At 40.9% G+C, this 20235-nt stretch overlaps 2 protein-coding genes and 2 long non-coding RNA genes across 4 annotated transcripts; 2 read left to right on the plus strand and 2 right to left on the minus strand.

Annotated features, from left to right (window-relative positions):
* Positions 1-419: 419 nt before the first annotated feature.
* Positions 420-2102, minus strand: LOC134220325 (regulator of telomere elongation helicase 1 homolog). Its single transcript, XM_062699346.1, has 3 exons — positions 1818-2102; positions 1365-1733; positions 420-1298 (listed from the first exon to the last, which is right to left on the minus strand). Exons 2-3 carry the CDS (start codon positions 1634-1636, stop codon positions 1034-1036), a joined length of 537 nt encoding a protein of 178 aa, XP_062555330.1. The 5' UTR covers positions 1637-1733; positions 1818-2102; the 3' UTR covers positions 420-1033.
* Positions 2103-2237: 135 nt separating this feature from the next.
* LOC134220326 (uncharacterized) lies at positions 2238-6491 on the plus strand. Its single transcript, XR_009981862.1, has 5 exons — positions 2238-2252; positions 2311-2572; positions 2698-2899; positions 6040-6153; positions 6313-6491. It is a non-coding gene; the product is annotated as an uncharacterized LOC134220326 (long non-coding RNA).
* A 2997-nt stretch (positions 6492-9488) lies between these two features.
* Positions 9489-11925, minus strand: LOC134220327 (uncharacterized). The gene is made up of 5 exons (XR_009981863.1): positions 11499-11925; positions 11122-11342; positions 10514-11000; positions 10242-10417; positions 9489-10186 (listed from the first exon to the last, which is right to left on the minus strand). It is a non-coding gene; the product is annotated as an uncharacterized LOC134220327 (long non-coding RNA).
* Positions 11926-17927: 6002 nt separating this feature from the next.
* Positions 17928-19388, plus strand: LOC134219304 (large ribosomal subunit protein uL22). Its single transcript, XM_062698025.1, has 3 exons — positions 17928-17952; positions 18331-18425; positions 18822-19388. Exons 2-3 carry the CDS (start codon positions 18345-18347, stop codon positions 19299-19301), a joined length of 561 nt encoding a protein of 186 aa, XP_062554009.1. The 5' UTR covers positions 17928-17952; positions 18331-18344; the 3' UTR covers positions 19302-19388.
* The last annotated feature ends 847 nt before the right edge of the window (positions 19389-20235 follow it).

A 20235-nucleotide genomic window follows, 5' to 3' on the forward strand; every position in this document is an offset into this window, starting at 1 on the left:
TGAGTGTGACTGGTGACGTCACCTTCAGCAAGCATCTCTTTCAGTAAGAGTACTTTACCATTGCTCGGAGCTAGCGACAAAACTCTGTGACAAGAGTTTTGACAAAAATACGCGTTGTTCATGGGCACCAGCCACAGGAATAGCACTAAGAAGGCATGGAGTACGTTGGCATGTCTTTGAAATCGATTGTACTGACTTGGGTGTTTACAAGAGTGATTCAAATTTTGATTTATTCGCTCCTCAATGCTTAAGCGATGACATTTACTGTTTTATTAATCCTCCTAAATTTTTAGCTAATTTGGATGTAACAGTTTTCCACAAAAGTGACTGTTTTCATAGTAATTTTCATACAAACTTGAAACTGCGCGTGCTCAGTCTAGTTACATCTAAATCAGCTAAAAATTTAGGAGGATTAATAAAACAGCAAATGTCATCGTTTAAGCATTGAGGAGCGAAAAAGTCAAAATTTAAATCACTCTAGTGTTCAGCCGACTGATGGAGTTTTTGAGTCCATTCGAGTCATGATTTTGTCCATGCTTTTGTGAGTCGTGCCAAACTTGATTCGATTTTCGATCGATTGCCGAATCACTCGACCAATGACTTCAAGAGAATGCCACCATTCATCGCGGGATATGATTTTGTTTTCCTTGGCTCGGAATTATTGGAAATATTTCCTTTTCAATATTACTCGGGCATCCTTTAAGGGTGGAAATGGCAAACAGGTTAAGTATAATCATTGTCCGTTAATGATACTTTTTTCTTGTCAAAAGGCCATAAAAACCGCGGCTTTTCCGTTCGGATAGTTTATTCTCTGGTAGTAGTCAGTCATCGTATTCAGTTTCGACAAAGATGGGTTTCCTCCGACTGATTTGAGTCCAAATTCCTGTCTTTTGACACATGCTCAGTGATAGATACGAAACTCTCCTTATCCGATCCTTGACACACACCTGACTGCCATCAATAATGTGTGGATTTTCCTTGGGATTCTCAAACCTTAGCATTATAGGAATGTCCAAATCAACAATCAACGGTTTCAAAGGGGGGAGGGGGAAGTATCGCTGATACTCCTAGCGTTTCTTCCACGTAGCTGCCTCATAACCTTCGCATTGGCTTTGACCGATGGAACCAACTGTTTGGACGCTGTCCATCCATCTGTATGCTTTACATTGCGCTTCCGCCAGAATCTGAAATCTACCGCCACGCACACAAAGTTGTTCATCTCCGTTATGGTAACAATGTACTGGATAATATTCTTCAGCAGGTGAGCAACGACATGGTAGGTAATCACCTCCTTTGATCTTAAAAGGAAAACAATGGCTTAGATAAATAAATAACCGAAAATTAAATTTAGTTTGAATACTCACGTTATATTATCGAATATTTCGAAAATACATGTTCCCGTTCTTTCCAATTGCATCTCTTTCAGTAGCTCCAAATCATCGATAGTGAAATTTTTCTTCGTTTCGCTTTGTCCGTTTCGCTTTTGCACGCTTTGTCCGTCGATCGAATTGCATCGACGCCGATTCTTCGCACGTTTCTCCACATTGTGAGCCTCGTGCGGAATGATAATCGTGTTCGGCAGCTTCAAATTGTTCGCCTTGCGCATCATCGGGTCCAGCAAATAATTATACTGCATGAAGATGATATCCGCGCTCTCGATTACCTCCTTGGATAGGAAGAAGGGACATGCACGCTCCTTTCATGACTATAGCTCGTGACATCTCCTGCATTACCTGTACAAATTTAATATTATCAAATAAATATTTCAAAATTTGTCCTATAGTATTCTTGAATTTCGTTTTACAAAAAAAAATTACCTGTGTCAGTTGTGAATACGCTCGCGATGCGTACACCCCATTTCACCATCTCAGAGCCACTTCCTTCATCAAGCTTGTCCATTAGCTGTCGGTAATGTTTGTGCGCATATTGGCCTGTACTTGGGCCTTCTTTTGCAAAACCCAAGCCACTGAGTACAGAAGACTGAGTGTTTTCTCCGTGTCGGTCGATGTTTCTAGTATGCCGTTGTTTCCGTTTTGCAGACATTTGATCACTCGGGCCATGTATTGCCGCTGAACCTGATACGGTACGAACGGAAAGTTGATCGTTATACCAGGAACTAATAACCGGGACCTCGGAGTCCCGAAGAACCGATTAAAAATTCATGCAACCCAGATGAGCTCACGAGACCAGCTCCGCCAGAGGCGCTAGTGTATTTTACTCACATTTTGGTAAATTTATTTGAAAGTGTTTTGGTAAGTGTAGACTTTTTTGCTGTAAGTTTTGACAGGTTTCTAACCTCAATTCTTGTAGGTTTTATTTACCTCTTCCCTCGCATAAACAGGTTCAGTAAACATGAAATCCGTGATAATGCATACTGGCGCTGGCGGAATAATTGGATTTTCGAAGCGGAATTACTGGCACGTGAACTTGACCAGTGCGACAAGTGCATCCACTAAACCGCTACGCCAAGGATCGTGCTGATTTGAACCTGAATCTGTTGGATTTTGATGCACTGAGATGTGGATTATACGGGACGAATACCTGCGGTGAAGCTTGGTTTTAGTTTTCCTCGGTTGGTTTTTCTTGTTTTTTTTTCTTTGTGCCAAAAGAGTATTTCTAAGCTGCTTCTTAAATTGTGCGAATCACAAACAAGTTTATGATTTTATGAATCTCAAACCATGTTTATTCTTTTCGCAGCGTTGCCGTCTTCCAGCAATCAATTCTGGAGATTCAAATTGAAGGAGAAACCTCGCTCTGACCATCATCATTTGCCCTTAGAAGCAATAAGGACAGGAATGCCATCGCTGATGAACAATAGACGAAGCCCGGAGCAAGCTGAGCAGATACATTTCTTAACAAGCTGCAGAATGGGTTCGACCAGTTACACCGCCTTGAAAAGGTTCGCAAATAGGTTAAACTTAAGCCACCGGTGTTCCCGAGTCCGACCATGGTGCACCGCTGCCCGAGTTTGAACGGTTTGATGTGGTGCCAATAAGCCTGCAAAAGCCTTCTCTTACCAACCAAAAACTCGTATCGTACTCCAACCAAGGCCCATAACAGCTCCTTGCTGTCTTAGCAGTTTGATGACCCCAATCAATGAACCTATCGCCATCCTAGTCCCATTAAACTGGTCGAATTTGGTACACTGTCGAACTGTTTCAGTATGGTTTGTGTCATGTTTGTGTCTGTTGTGTGTCATGTCACAACCGCAACATCCATCGGAAATTGAAATAGAATCCTAACAGAAAAGTTTCAAGGGCCTGTGACTGGAGCTGATTCCGAGTTAAATGAATCCCATAATATGTCGTTTTCTCCGAGGTTATCGAATAGAATGATCCTAATGGGTTGAAAAGAATCCTTCTGCATGTTGTATTCTGTATGAAATCCGTATGCGTACGTGAATGCATATGAAAAAAAATTGGAATGTCAGAATTCCTGTCCAAATCTCATGAAAAATCCAAATATAATCCCGGAAGGATTTCGGCGGAATTCTATCAGGATTTTTTCGAATTTCTAGTAAGTATCATGATGCTAAAAGTATGATATTCTATTCCCAGGGAAAGACAGTTGAGACGCGTTAAGATTGAAATGGTCTGTGTCCGTATCCGATAATTCGAGGACGGCTGGATGAATTTTCTTCATCCCTTCAGCAGAAACTTTCGGAATTAGTGTGCTGTGTTCATTTGGTGATGCGCTATACAGCGCACCACTTCCGAAATTAGATTTTACGTATGGATTGTGATGCGGGGCCCTCCTTAGCCGTGCGGTAAGACGCGCGGCTACAAAGCAAGACCATGCTGAGGGTGGCTGGGTTCGATTCCCGGTGCCGGTCTAGGCAATTTTCGGAATGGAAATTGTCTCGACTTCCCTGGGCATAAAAGTATAATCGTGTTAGCCTCATGATATACGAATGCAAAAATGGTAACCTGGCTTAGAAACCTCGCAGTTAATAACTGTGGAAGTGCCTAATGAACACTAAGCTGCGAGGCGGCTCTGTCCCAGTGTGGGGATGTAATACCAATAAGAAGAAGAAGTATGGATTGTAATAAAAATCCAACTTTGCTTACGGATAATTCGGCTTTCTACTGAGTTGATAATATGATCAACGATGTCATCCTCTCGAACATACATATAAATAGCTATTTCTCCTCAAGATCTTAGCTCTGGAGGTTCATGCGTATGCGCCATTTTATAACAGAATCTATGACAAAAGGTCGAAAAGACAGAAGCCCGAAAGACAAAAGGTCGAAAGGACAAAAGGTCGAAAAGACAAAACGTCGAAAGGACAAAAGGTCCAAAGCCACAAAAGGTCGAATGGGACAAAAAGTCGAAAAGGACAAAAGGTTGAAAGGGACAGAAAGAAGATCGAAAGCGACAAAAGGTCGAAAAGGACGAAATGTTGAAAGGGACAAAAGGTCGATCAAGAACAAGTTGGGTGCATTCCAAAAGAATTTGTGAAATGCATTTAACTTCAAGCAGGACTAACACACTAATCTCATCAATCAAAATTGAAGAATGAGCAATTTTCAAAGAAGGAGTAATTACTGTGAAATAATCTTATGAATATCTAGATAGTTCTGTTACAAATAAAAAAAAATGTTGATCTAGAAAATGAATAAAACTTGAATTGTGCGATACATAGTGGCCTACACAGTTGGTGAAAAAAAATTGCTCTTTTATTTTTCCCTATTTTTAACAATTAAATTTTTTTTTTCATAGAGTGTACGCAGTGACATTCCGACGTGTATTTGCTGTGCGCGTGCTCCATCTAGATTGTTCTAGATTGCTTTGAGAATAATTCAACTGTTGTACTCACGGATTGAATTTTATTTAATTATTTAAAATGGTAAAAAATAAAAGAGTAGAGTTTTCGCCAACTGTGTAAGACAACTTTGTTGCGATATTGATTCTCTTTGTTTCAATTTCTTGTCTATTTTGTCCTTTTGCCCCTTTCGACCTGTTGTTCTTTTTGATATTTTGTTTTTTTTCTGAATTTTGGCCCGTTCGAAGTTTTGTCCTTTCGATCTTTTGTCCCGTTCGACATTTTGTCCTTTTCGACCATTTGTCCCTTCGACCTTTTGTCTACAACCCTTTATAGCATACACGTTTTCCATTTTTCTGTTAAAGAGTACGATGAATACTACTCGTTAACACCATTGTTGGAAAATTGCGTATACTGCCGATGTAATAAAATGCAACGGAAACAAACGTGATGTTATTTATTAAGTTGCGATGTAAACAACCCTTCAATATTGTTCTTTCAATAACATGTAAAAATGTTTTTTTATTTATTATGCTTTTATTTTTTCCGCAGAATAATGATTATCACTCAACCCGTAGTGTATTGAAATAGGGTAAAATGCCCAATAGTGGACCCCCTACACACAAAAAACAAACATGGTTTTACGGAATGTTTTGCACTTTCCAATTGAAAAGTGCTCCGTTTTCTTAAAAATAAAAGTTTAATTGCTCGACGTCAAAGATATTTTTTTTATTTGAAAGTTTTTTCTCGTGTTTCCAGTGTGAAAATTAAAAGTTCTTCCTTTTAACATCAAAATTTTGAAACTGCCAAATCACTCAACGATTAACTTTGAGCAAAAAGAAAAATGAAAACCAAAAACTATTTTCTTTGCTTCGCATGGACACTATGAAATATTAGATGGTAAAAAATGAATTAAATTTATTGTCTTATTTTAAATGTAGACGACCTGCATTCGCTACATTAAAATTAACACACGTACAACATTTCAAAATATTGTTTTTTTTTTTATATTTACCTAATTGTGTTTAATAGCCTATTCATATTATGACTTATAAGCTTGTTTACGTATTTAGGTAGTGTAAAAAAAATTTATTGAATTATTAATATGTGTATCAAGTTACTTTTTGTCATATAATAAATGGCATAGGTTGTATTTAACAAACATATAAAAAGCTTTTTTGTCCATTAATTCAGAAGAAGAAATCATAGTGCTTTTCAACGTTGCTATTGCTGTCAAAGTCTCTCACTCACAGTTATGTTTTTCTTGTTTTTTTCAGCCAGTTAGCCTTCAGAATTACATCTCCGATAAGAGCGGTGCGAGGAACGGTGTCTTTGCAGTCAGAATCGGTCGAGGCAGTGGAAACTGACACGGATCATCCCGGAATACACAGGTACGTCATATTGTTCAACAAATAATATGAAAATTTCCAATACTGGAGCTCACAGCGCCTCGGTCAGATGCTTTAATGGCGTGAGCAAAATTAGGCGTCGAAGTACCGGAGTTGGTTATTAGCATAAGCTCATTGATATTTTCTCTTCTATTTTTATAGATAACCGCCTTGAGGATTATTCTACAATGCCTACAGATGACTACGATGCGCACCCTTATCATCGCCACGGGCTGGATGCTGCTGAAACACTCAAAAGTGTCCACCGTGTGGCGGGAAGTGCTGCAGCTGGCATATTATGCGTAACAAAAATAAATAATAAAATTAAAAGTATGAGCTAATCATTGCATTGTGTATTTTAACTTTAAAGCGAAAGATAAAGGGTATGGGGGAGCGGGGAGGTTCCTTTAATTAGAAAATGTATGAAAATAATTCACTTTATTTTTCACGGTGTGGACATTTTCATTTGATTCTACAATTTTGATTTGAAAGTTCAAACTTTTAATTTTAGAGCGACAGAGCCACTTTTGAACCATGATTGATGCAAAAGTTGACGTACTTTTATTTTGAACCTATGCAACTCTCTACGAAAAAGAACCAACGCAACTTTTTAAAATTACCAATGGTTTTTTTAATTTCATTAATGCTTTTTCTTTCTGTGTAGTAGCGGAATTTTGCTTTTCCTGTCATACGGCTTAGAAATTTTCAAAATATTAACTCTGCTTGATATCTAACAACAAGCTCTGCATCCCCTCTTCACGATACATACATAAAACACCCAAATACACGACGTTATTCGTTGAAATTAACATTTTAAAGTCTAACTGAATTCGCCCTATAGTAGACCCCCTGGGGGTCCATAATAGGAAATTGCTTCCCTATAGTCGACACTTCATTTGATTTTCATGTCCCGTTTCGGGACGTTCTTCTTCCCTATTATGGACCCCCGAAAATATTCCTATAGTGGACACTCTCGTGTTTATTTTTTATAGAATTGTAAAAAATCATCTAATTTGTAAATTTGTAAAAAAACATCTTTCCATAGCATTTCCAACGCATGTAATCAAATCATAGGACTGTAAGGTAGGTTCTCCCGATAGAATTTTATAGCGAAATGTTAACATTGTGCAGTAATAATGCAAAAATGGCTGGAGGGTCCACTATTGGTTGGGGGTCCACTATTGGTCACTTTACCCTATATTTCTTAAGACGAATATCGATGACCATAGCGTGATGCAGATTAACCGTCACTGTACACCAGCGGGTCGAACTCCGGTCAGTGCAAGGTTAGTGTCATGTTGGCAAGTGGCACAATTCTGTGCATTGAGATATCGTGGCCGTGCAAGCGACGTCAATCGTCTAGACACATGTGCTATGGAGTATGGAGTATGGGTTCGACGCCTCGGTAAGGGGAAACTTACCGCTGGTCCACAGGGTGTTAGTGTGTCCTTGTCCGTTGTTACATGCAAGGTGTTGAGTGTTCAGTCTGTACCAGCCCGATTTTATCACCCCCTGGTAAATTTAGAGAATAATTTTTAATTTTTCAATTCATTTCACAAATATGAATCTTCTTAACCCTAGACAAAATGCGTGAACAAAATGTGAACAGTAACCGTTTTTTTTCTTGTCGAAAAAGCTTACAAAACCCTTGACAGGCACTCAGAATTGATTCATAATAAACATCAGACGATGTAAGTTATTTCATGAAAACCATTGTTGTTTGCTGTATTATATATATGAAAATAAAAAGAACAACTACAATTTTCTATTTTCACAAAATCGGATCGGAAACGTGATAAAATCTGGTCAACACTGTATTTAATTTTTACGCGACCTAGAGGAAACACTATTCGAACTCCCAGAAAAACTTGACACTAAAAAAAATATTGTAAAAATAAAAATCTGTTGTAATAATCTCGTAAATAAAGATAATTCAATTCAAAATCTGTAATTCAGATAAATTAGCAAAAGTTGATGAAAACTTGAATTTTCTTATAAGAAGTCAGTATTAAAAAACATATATTTTTTTAATGAAGATCCTGACCAAGTACACATAGTATATGTCTTCAAAGAATATTTCAGGACCATTAAAAATATTAACAGTTGAATGCTTGACCATGCTTGATAATATTTGAATAATGTATCTCAAATGGGGCAAGATAACCTCGAAGATAACCCCATATTGAAACAATTAAATGATACCAAAACTACTAAAACTCTTGCACAACCTTCAATTATGATTTACTATGCGCTGAATCTGTTGAGTAACGTACGTTATCAGATTTACTATCATTTTAAGCAGATTTTTATTATTCAATGTATTTTTTTAACTTTTTATTTCTAAGTTTTTTAAATTCTATAGGTTCAGTTATTTCATGTGATTTTGATGGTATTAATGAAAAATAATTTTAAAAAATATAACTTAATATAGCTATTATGTTTTGTTAATATTGATGCTCAAATACATTGATTTTTACAAGTACCCATCTTGCCCGTAGTATATTTGAACGAGTCAAAACAGTGTTTTAGTAAAGCCTCATTTAACGGGATTGCCGTGCTTTTTGAAAAAAGACTATCGTATTGTGACTATAGCAAAGCATGCTGTGTGTGTGCTTTTTTTTGTAAAATTGAATATAGGTCAAAAATGTATTTTTCGTATATCTTTTATTATAACAAATTATTAATTATTTTATTTTGCCTTGATGTTATCAAGTTATTTTCTTTTACTTTCGTTTTTCATAAAAGTTAACACAAAGTGTGATAAATCGTACTTCATAATACGGTTTCGTATTATTACAAATGATATAATTGCTCAGTCACACTAGTGTGGAGGATCCGATTCGCACCCGTGATTAATCTCATGACAACTCATGTACGACAACGCTATGCTGGTTGGTCATTGTAGGAAACATGTGGACGTCCTTGTCCTTGTCATGAAACATCATTGTCGTAGAACTATTCTGCGATTTGTTCTTGCCAAAGAAAATTCGCACCTCATATGCAAATTTATCTTCAGCTTGTCCAAACAGGTGATGAATGAACGAATATCGAATGCGTATGCGTGATGCAGTTGACATGATAGTTCGTCGAGCTGAGTTGATTGACACCATGGATACCCGGTACTTCTATAAAAATATATCATTATTTTAGTGATGTGAGCCTAATTGTATACGAATGAAACATGGTAACTTGGCTTTGAAACCTCGCAGTTAACCCTTTCTACGGCAAGGCAGTGGCAACTATAGGTATATTTAATACAATTGTCACCAAAAAAATGTTTTTCTGTTAAAAAGCTCTTATTGCTTTACTAACTATAGGTACTCGACTATATTCGACATTCAATAGTGAATTCGACCCGTACAAAGTTTGTAATGTAAATTTGAGAAAAGTTTTTTTACGAACAGATCATAATTTTTGATTTAATAACTGTTTAGTGTTAAATAAAATATTTTTTTTGTTGATTTCAGCCGTTGGAAACGGCTGTTCTTTGGGTCTACAATACATACTCATGTCATCGTAGATTCATCTCGATAACTGACTCCTCTTGACATTGCCTAAAATTTCAATAAATGTTTAGACTAAGTCTTTTTGTGGAGCTTTTTCTTCTTCTTCTTATTGGCCCCACTGGGACATTGCTGCCTCGCTGCTTAGTGTTCATTCAGCACTTCCACAGTTATTAACTGCAAGGCAACTGCAAGCCAAGTTACCATTTTGCATTCTTTCTGAGATTTTCGACCCCCTCCCCCCATGTAAGATTTTTTTCATAGAAATGATTTTCTATTTATATGGTGCGAAAGAAAACGGCTTATGCAATATATTTCACCCTCACAATACAATCATCTGGGGGTTAATAAATTAAAATTGAACGTCGTACGTGTATCAGCACCAGTCGGTATTAAGTAGTTGGCGATGGATTTTGGGGGAGGCACTGACAAACGATGGACCGGAAACAGTATCAGTCAAACCTGAATAGAATCGACAGCCGGGGATGCGAATCTCGAAGAATTTTGCGATACCTTCCAGGCACGTAGTAGTTCTAGGGTAAGAATATTTTAGTAAAAATAGAGATAAGGATCACAATCGAAATTTACCTGAACGATACAGCGGTCACTGATACACTGGGAACCGGTTTGCTGCTTTGCTGTCGCATTCCATTGGTCTGGGCTTGAGATGAGCTACTAGTTTATGGTCCGTTGTGTGTTCTTATCTGCTACTGAAACCTCCTTAGAAAGCACACGGAAATCACGGAGGAGGGATGCTCCTATACCTATATGCATAAATATAAAGATATATTTATAAATAACATAGATTATATGTAATGATGCATTTACTAATGAAAATTATATAATTCCGAACTACTTACCGACCAAAGGACACTCGCCTCGAGGTTTGGTTTAACAGGCATTGGCAATGCTGACCAACAAAAAATAGCCCAGAAGGCCAGAATTATTGTTAGCAGCGAAATCAAAACGCATCCTACTGTATAAAAGGCATATTCAGCGTCTTGCATTTCTTATTCTGGGACTCGTGCCAAACCTTGTAAATCATCCGGAAACCGCTATCGTACATGTACGATGCAGTTGCTGCATTATCTTCATCCGCTCACTGGAAGGGTCGGATATGTTGGATCTACGCTCGTCCTTCATATCCTGGAGCCGCTTAGCTGTTTGGGTAATATGGGTCAACTTGGTTGGTTCCATCTCTGCAATCAGATTTCACGCCATATAGGGGATTCCCTTCCGATATAGATCTTCATCGAATCAATCTCCTGAGTTGGCTAATTGAGCTGAGAACCTGAGAACCGGTCATCGGAAAAATTCCCGTAAGCACCTGGTAAACACGTATATGCGCTTGAAAGAAAAAGGTTATTTGACGTCTGCCAACTCTATGCTGCCAGTTGTACACGGCGTGAAAATTTACGCCAAAAGTTATTAACTGACAGCAGGTTATAGTGTCTTTTCATTTGTATACCTAGAACTCTACACACCGATGGAGACTTCAAGCGCAACACGAAAAAAATCCTAGTGTCATGTCCCGGTTATTAGTTCCTGGTTATACCGTTGATTTGATATTCCGGCATCACAGTGTTGAAACAAACTTCCGAATATTTACAATCACTTGGCGGAACCGGCACCGCTACACGCATGCCTTTGTTGCGCGTGGAACCCGACTACCGCAACCGATAAAAAGGTCTAAAGAAAGGAAAATTTGAAAAATTTAGATCGAATATAAACGAGTGCAAAAGGTACTGGATTGTTTCGGCCAAAATCACGCAGCGCCTGTGTTTGCACATGGAGCGTCTGGAAAGAAATCACTAGCAGCGAAGCGGATATACCGGATATACCTACCTAGAGTACACTGTTTGATGCTGCATCTATTTTTTCCCCTGAGAATCTGAATAGTCACAACCATTCGTTGATTCATTTTTAAGCTTGGCACCGTCCGGAATGTCGGCTACGGCTTCCTCAACAGATTAAAAAATCTTGCCATACCGTTTCGTCGTTAGGTAGCGACGGTGTTCGCTGGTTTATGCGGAAGGCAGTCAACAGTTCCGGGCAGCGATTTCCCGATAAAGGAAACGGCTTTCTTTGGGCTGCTTGTGGCACCGGAACCCGAGAAAATAACCGTTTTCCTCAAATTCTCTGTCCGTCTGATCGAGAATTCAATAGAAAAAATCGAATCAAAATAAACTAAACTTTTGTTTTTGTTTTCAGTTTTTGCACACGGCAAGAAAATTATGCGGAAAAACTGACAGCCATATAGTGTCTTTTCAACTGTATACCTAGAACTCTACACACCGATGGAGACTTCAAGCGCAACACGAAAAAAATCCTAGTGTCATGTCCCGGTTATTAGTTCCTGGTAAAACTATTACAGGGTGATAGCACATCTGGCAATGATATGAAAATCTTACGTTCATCGGATGATTGCCATTCGAATTCGCGAAGGTGAATCATCCGATCCAGTTTGTCATACGACTACAGGATGAGCTCTTTCAAAGATAGAGGGCATTACGAATCAGTCGTTTTCGGGCTGATATTTTCGCTCAGTGTACTAGAATCTTGAAATAATTTATTTTTATTTTTATTTATTCAGACTAAGGCCGAAGTGGCCTGTGCGGTATATAAGAGTCTTCTCCATTCGGCTCGGTCCATGGCTACACGTCGCCAACCACGCAGTCTACGGAGGGTCCGCAAGTCATCTTCCACCTGATCGATCCACCTTGCCCGCTGCGCACCTCGCCTTCTTGTGCCCATCGGATCGTTGTCGAGAACCATTTTCACCGGGTTACTGTTCGACATTCTGGCTACGTGGCCGGCCCATCGCAGTCGTCCGATTTTCGCGGTGTGAGCGATGGATGGTTCTCCCAACAGCTGATGCAATTCGTGGTTCATTCGCCTCCTCCACGTACCGTCCGCCATCTGCACCCCACCATAGATGGTACGCAGCACTTTCCTTTTGAAAACTCCAAGTGCGCGTTGGTCCTCCACGAGCATCGTCCAGGTCTCGTGTCCGTAGAGGACTACCCAGGCTATTGACATCCTATTGTTTAGCCCATCGCCAGATCGTAGCCAGGATGTCCCGGGCTATAATTTTTTTTCATACTGCGTTTCGATGATGACAGCGGGCTATGTCTATTGATGATGATGACACCACGCTTGACACCGGCTCGGGACTACCGGTCTAATTAGCGTTTTGTAGATTGTCAGTTTGGTACGGCGGCGAACTCTATTCGATCGGAGCGTCTTGCGGAGTCCAAAGTACGTACGATTTCCAGCCACTATGCGTCTCCGAATTTCTCTGCTGGTGTCATTTTCGGCAGTCACCAGTGAACCCAAGTACACAAATTCTTCTACCACCTCGATTTCGTCACCACCGATGCAAACTCGCGGTGGGTGGCTCACATTGTCTTCTCTTGAACCTCTGCCTATCATGTACTTCGTCTTCGACGTGTTGATGACTAGTCCGATCCGCTTAGCTTCCCTCTTCAGTCTGATGTAGGCTTCCTCCATCTTCTCAAAGTTACGTGCCATAATATCTATGTCGTCGGCGAAACCAAATAGCTGGACGGACTTATTGAAAATTGTACCACTCGTGTTAATCCCTGCTCTTCGTATTACCCCTTCCAAAGCGATGTTGAATAGCAAACACGAAAGACCATCACCTTGCCCGAAAGACCTTGCCGTAACCCTCTGCGGGTTTCGAAGGGACTCGAGAATGCCCCTGAAACTCGAACTACGCACATCACCCGATCCATCGTCGCTTTGATCAACCGTGTCAGTTTATCCGGAAAACCGTGTTCGTGCATTAGCTGCCATAGCTGGTCCCGATCGATTGTATCATATGCGGCTTTGAAGTCGATGAATAGATGATGTATGGGCACGTTGTATTCGCGGCATTTCTGCAGTACTTGGCGAATGGCGAACACCTGGTCCGTGATGGAGCGTTCGCCCATAAAACCCGCCTGGTACTGCCCCACGAACTCCCTTGCAATTGGTGCTAGTCGACGGCATAGAATTTGGAAGAGTACCTTGTAGGCGGCGTTCAGCAATGTGATTGCGCGGTAGTTGCTACAATCCAGCTTATCGCCCTTTTTGTAGATGGGACACACGACACCTTCCATCCACTCCTGCGGCAGAACTTCCTCCTCCCAAATCTTGGTAATGACCCAGTGCAGCGCTCTAGCCAGTGCCTCACCACCGTGTTTAAATAGCTCTCCTGGTAGTTGGTCAACCCCAGGGGCTTTGTTGTTCTTCAGCCGGCCAATCTCCTCCTGGATTTCCTGGAGATCCGGAGCCGGTAGAATTATGTCCTGCGCGCGTTCTCCCAGGTCCATTACCATAACGCCATCTTCGTCTGCCACATCGCCATTCAGGTGTTCTTCGTAGTGCTGCCGCCACCTTTGGATCACCTCACGCTCGTTCGTAAGAAGGTTCCCGTTTATGTCCTTACACATATCAGGCTGTGGCACGTGGCCCTTACGTGAACGGTTTAACTTCTCATAGAACTTTCGTGTGTTTTTAGCGCGGTACAGTTGCTCCGTTTCTTCACGGTCTCGATCTTCCTGCTGGCGCTTTTTCCTCCGGAAAATCGAGTTTTGTCTGTTCCGCGCCTGTTTATATCGTGCCTCGTTCGCCCTCGTGCGGTGTTGCAGCAATCTCGCCCATGCTGCATTCTTCTCTTCCACTAACTGCTCACATTCGCCGTCATACCAGTCGTTTCTCTGATCCGGGGCACCGTGCCTAGTGCAGCGGTTGCGGTGCTACCAATGGCGGATCGAATATCTCTCCAGCCATCTTCAAGAGACGCTGCGCCTAGCTGCTCTTCCGTTGGAAGTGCCACTTCCAGCTGCTGCGCGTATTCTTGGGCTAGTCTACCGTCTTGTAGCCGCCCAATGTTAAGCCGCGGCGTCCAACTTCGACGCGTGTTGTACACCGTCGAGAATTTTGAGCGCAGGCATACTGCAACGAGGTAGTGGTCGGATTCAATATTCGCACTGCGGTAAGAGCGGACATTCGTGATGTCGGAGAAGAATTTACCGTCGATTAGAACGTGATCGATTTGGTTTTCCGTTTCTTGGTTAGGTGATCTCCATGTGGCCTTGTGGATATTTTTGCGGGGAAAGAAGGTGCTTCGGACTACCATTCCGCGGGAGGCTGCGAAGTTTATGCATCGTTGGCCGTTGTCATTCGATACGGTGTGCAGACTATCCGGTCCGATGACCGGTCTATACATTTCCTCCCTTCCTACCTGTGCGTTCATGTCACCGATGACGATTTTAACGTCCCGCAGTGGGCATCCATCGTATGTCTGCTCCAGCTGTGCGTAGAACGCTTCTTTCTCGTCGTTGGGTCTCCCTTCGTGTGGGCAGTGCACGTTGATGATGCTATAGTTGAAGAAACGGCCTTTAATCCTCAGCTTGCACATCCTTGCGTTGATTGGCTGCCACCCAATCACGCGTTGGCGCATCTTACCCAGCACTATGAAGCCGGTTCCCAGCTCGTTGGTGGTGCCACAGCTTTGGTAGAAAGTAGCCGCTCGATGCCCGCTTTTCCACACTTTCTGTCCTGTCCAGCAAATCTCCTGCAGCGCCACGACGTCGAAGTTACGGGGATGTAATTCATCGTAGATCATCCTGTCGCAACCTGCGAAACCTAGCGACTTGCAATTCCATTTTCCAAGCTTCCAATCGTGACCCTGTATTCGTCGCCTAGGTCTTTGCCGATTCTATCGAGTCGCATTATCTCTTATATTGTTCGTAATGATTGGTTTTCTAGGCGGCTTATTGGGCCTGCGCAAACCTCCTGTCTCGTCGGAGGGCCGTCGTGTCAGGGCTGTTTAGCGTCCCACCTAACACCAGGACTTGGGCTTGTGCGCTTTGAGCGGCACACGGTCGCTTTGGTGGGGCCTACTTGCGGATACATGCAGCTTTTTATAGAGGTTTAACAGGGCCCACTGTCAAACCCCACCACATCCAAGGCAAGCCCCACAACTCGCAGATGGCCTGGGGAGGGATCGTCAAGCCCTTGGACATAGTCCCTGCTGCCCCCAACTAGTGGAAAGCTATTTGCATTATTATTTTCTTTTTTCTCTGCAATCTCATCCGTCATATTTTACTTACGGAAAATCTAAAATCCTTAAGGATCCCAATTGGGAAACATCCGTTCCTTTTTCCCCATTTCTCTAAATGAACGAACATAAAGTTCCCTTATAAATAAGTGGTCTATTTGACTAGTTTCACACGCGAAGGAAGTGAAAATAATTGCAAACTGTTGCAAATACAAGGGATTATGCCGGTCGTCCTTGCGATATCAGCACCATCAGCCGGGATGATGTTCTGCCCTTCTGCCTAAAAAATGGTGCGAGGAGGCGCTAGCTCTATCACTTGCAGCATTCCAGTTCATGATGAACTTATCTCCGCTGATTCCCAGAAGACATTGATATCATTTTGAAGTGTCTTTCGAACGATATGAACATTTACCTCTTCCACTCCGGTTAATAGGTGAAAATGAGAATTTCATCTATTTCTTAAGATTGACAGAAGTCTAATGTTTATGTTTGAACAGTGCTGCCGAACTTTGTCGTTTTATCAGTACTTTTGTCAATCACAAAATGTGGCACATTGCGGCACACCGTGGCACAAAAATTTAAATGAACACAATTTGAATTGTGCTCAGCGACCCACCCCTTGATTGAATCCCAATGGGAAGAAAAAAGAAAGAACGCAAACAATTATTTTTCATTTCTTTTTTTTCGTCCCGTTCCAACTCGTCTAAAAATTTTGACATTTTGGCATAGGCGTGGAAAAATTGGTAGGGGCAAGCACTATATCAGCCAAATAATTCGCCAAAAGCGGCTTTTGAGCAGCACTAAAATATAATTTAAATCTTATTAGCACTGTTGTTCAAGTTTTTATGCGACTATAGAACCGAAATAAAGTCGCTTTTTACGGCTCAATGGTTACTTGGGTAATTACATCCTAACGTTTTTCACTCGAAAAATAATATTCTCAATCCAGTTGAAACCCGAAATTGGGTGCTAGCGAAGTTGGATTTTTCTCACAATCCGTACGTTAAACCTAACTTCGGAAGTGGTGCGCTGAATAGCGCTTCGCGATACGAAAACAGCGCACCACTTCCGAAGTTAGGTTTAACGTACCGATTGTGAGAAAAATCCAACTTCGCTATCCCCCAATTCCGGTTTTCAACTGGATTGAGAATATTAATCCTTGGCGATTCAACGTGTTTTTCCTTCTCATTCCCCGTGCAATTCAAATTTTTTGAACGTGTTGTGTTTTGACACTTGAGACTATATGTAAAAGATATTTTAGTTACTAGATAAAGATTGTCGCTGTCGTCGCTGTCCGGAACATCTTTTGCTGGCGAGGATAGGGGAGCTAAATGTCAAAGTAGGAAAATCCATACGATTTGACAGGTATGTACCACACATGTTTCGGACAGCAGAACAAAGGGAACCGAAGCGACAATCTTTATCTAGTAACTAAAATATCTTTTCTATATGTACACGTTATTTCGTTATGCTTAACAACTAGCGAAAAATCACGTGTATTTAAAATCCAATAAATATTATGCATCCCAAGATAAACACTCAGATCGTTATCATCTGAGGTTGTGAACCATTCCACCGATTCGCTTAACTTTTAGTTAGAATTTGACAGTTCGATGGTTATTTCGCCGTGGTTAAAAATAACCCTGCTCCGGAGCATGGTTAGATTTGACAGTTCGATAGTTAAACTTTGTTCGCGAGAAAATTGGCGCCAAATCCATTTCGCTCCAAATAACTATCAATCTGTCAAAACTCAAATGGGTCGGCTTTGGAGTAAAATTTTAACCACGATGGGATAATAACCATCGAATTGTCAAACTTTAACTAAAAGTTAAACGAATCAGTGGAATGGTTCACAGCCTGAATCAGCCTCCGTTGAATTGCGCTGGAGCGCGCCCATTTACTTTACACACGGCGGCTATTCAACTATGGCAATTCCATTCGGCGACTTATTAAATTAAACAGCACAGACTCACACCCTGTGTAAAAGCTTTAAGAAGAGCGCGACAATATTTAACATGATCGTGTAAAATATTGTCAGTGACTTGAGTAAAAACATCCCACTTTTGGATAGTTGTGGGTTGCCGTGCATAGTTTGCTTGATTTTGGTAACGATATTGAGAATTTTCTCTACATTTTCGTGACATCTCCAAACCGGAAGCGAGACCGCTGTCACTTGGATTGCTCTTTTGTCTGTCAAATGATTTGAAAGCTCTCTTTCCGGCATCTTGTCAGGTTCGTGGTGGAACACATTTACTTTGCTTCCCGAAAAATTGTCTAAAATACGGTGAAAAATGAGTGAAATTAATTTTGGTTGCCATTGAAATTAGGTCAAGTGGTAGTATCTATCATGAAAACTAATAGCGGTTCGATTCGCTGTGAATTTAATGGAAAAATAATTGTTCAAAATATTGCAATGCTGGTGCTTCGAGTGCATCCTTTCAGAGATGACGATGTCAACAAAAAATCTGGTGCTGTTCCGATGTGGCAGCTCCAATCTTCCCGAAATTGCTCTCAATGGTTCAATCAAAATCGATCACTCCTTTTTTTTTTTCAATGTTTTGCTTTTACGTTGTATCTAATCGCTAAAATGTTCTGTTTTGGAATTTACAGGGCAATAATTCAAGATGGGTCGTTACGCCAAGGAGCCAGATAATCCCGCCAAGTCGTGCAAAGCTCGCGGATCGAACCTCCGGGTGCATTTCAAGGTAAGATTTTTTAATTATACACCTCGCTCTAAAAGATTGTTTCAATATCTCAGCTTTATCGTTTTCTCTATACCGTCGTGCGGGGGTTCTTTTAACAATGGGGGCTACTTGGGATTTTAAAATTTTCTGAAAAAATTAAACGAAATAAATGCAAAATTTGAAACAGAAAGTTGCCAGCTAACTATCAACAATACACCTGAATGGTGATAGTGGAAGTTTGATAGTAATTTACGTTATAATTCTTTTATCAAAATGTCCAAAGCAGTCCCGCACGACGGTGATCATTTTTGTCGCGTTTAGACGCAGACGTAGGACGACAGAGTGGACTGTTCATATGCATATTGTCTCCAATTTTTGTAAAACTACTTGGTATCTTATCAATTGTTTACATTCCAGAACACTCGCGAAACGGCGCTAGCCATCAAGCGTATGCCTCTCCGCCGTGCCCAGAAGTTCCTGAAGAACGTGTGCGAAAAAAAGGAGTGCGTCCCATTCCGTCGCTACAACAGTGGCATCGGCCGTTGCGCCCAGGCCAAGCACTGGAACACGTCCATTGGACGATGGCCAAAGAAGTCCGCCGAGTTCCTGTTGCAATTGCTGAAGAACGCCGAAGCCAATGCCGATTACCGGGGTCTGGATGTGGACCGACTGGTCGTTGACCACATTCAAGTCAACCGGGCGCCATGCCTGCGTCGCCGTACGTACCGTGCCCATGGTCGCATCAATCCGTACATGTCGTCGCCCTGTCACATCGAGCTGTCGCTCACCGAGAAGGAAGACGTTGTGAGCAAGACCGCCGAGAACGAACCTGCGAAGAAAAAGCTCTCCAAGAAGAAGCTCCAGCGACAGAAGGAGAAGATGATGCGTAACGAGTAAACTTAACGTTTAAGTTGATGGGCGAGGTGTATATTGAAGAATCGATTAACTGAGAATACAAAGAGTTGGAAGTCGTAAGAAAAGTAAGTTACTGCTTTTGAATTTGTCTTTAGAAGTTGAGAACGTTCCAGTCGATGTGTGATGTTCTTGGCTATGTATTTTATTTTATCGTGTACGAATTTCGTGAACTCAAATCGGACTTTAATTGAAAATTGTTACAATGTTGACCCGACTTTATCACATTTTCGACCCGATTTTGTCACCCCAAAAAAATTTGAAAGTTTGTCATTCTTTTTATTTCCGTAAATAATACTGCAAACAACACTGATTGTCATGAAATAACTTTCACCGCTTGTTAGATTATTATGAATAACTTATGAGTACCTGGAAAGGATACTATAAACAATTTTGACAAGAAATAACGGCTACCGTTCACGCATTTTGCCTTTCCAAAGCATAAAATGATTCATATTTATAGAATAAATGAAAAAAATTTAAATAAATTTTTCTCATCCCAAAATTTACCAGTGGGTGATAAAATCGGAATATTACTGTATTGCAATTCGATTATCAACAACCACATCAATTTGCCTCCTCAATATTTTAATATTTCATGGGCGAACAGTGTGACAGAGATTCGATCATCTGGGTTTATTCGAAAACCATTAGAATACCTGATTTGAAACCGCGGCCAAAAGCTTTACATATCGCATGTCTACAGCTGAACTCTTTTACAGTTAACGTACTGTTCCTTGGTACACGCTCTAGAATCATATCCTCAAATTCGGTCCAGTTGGCGTTTTGTGTTGCCATTTTTTACGTTGATGCAATGTTTGAGTTGACAGATTTGTGTTGATGAGTATGGGGAAATGATCATTTGTCCATGTGTTATCGTCTATCTTCTATCGTCTATATTCAAACTGAATGTTTACAT

The sequence above is a fragment of the Armigeres subalbatus genome, chromosome 3, assembly GCF_024139115.2.
Source record: "Armigeres subalbatus isolate Guangzhou_Male chromosome 3, GZ_Asu_2, whole genome shotgun sequence".
NCBI classification, from domain to species: domain Eukaryota; kingdom Metazoa; phylum Arthropoda; class Insecta; order Diptera; family Culicidae; genus Armigeres; species Armigeres subalbatus.

Bases quoted from the DNA above. Each gene is read 5' to 3' on its own strand.
- LOC134220325 (XM_062699346.1), bottom strand. From the start codon at position 1,636: ATGCAGTATAATTATTTGCTGGACCCGATGATGCGCAAGGCGAACAAT. The intron at 1,299-1,364 runs GTGAGTATTCAA...TTTCCTTTTAAG, and splicing joins GAAATATTCGATAATATAAC to ATCAAAGGAGGTGATTACCT.
- LOC134219304 (XM_062698025.1), top strand. From the start codon at position 18,345: ATGGGTCGTTACGCCAAGGAGCCAGATAATCCCGCCAAGTCGTGCAAA. The intron at 18,426-18,821 runs GTAAGATTTTTT...TTTACATTCCAG, and splicing joins ACCTCCGGGTGCATTTCAAG to AACACTCGCGAAACGGCGCT.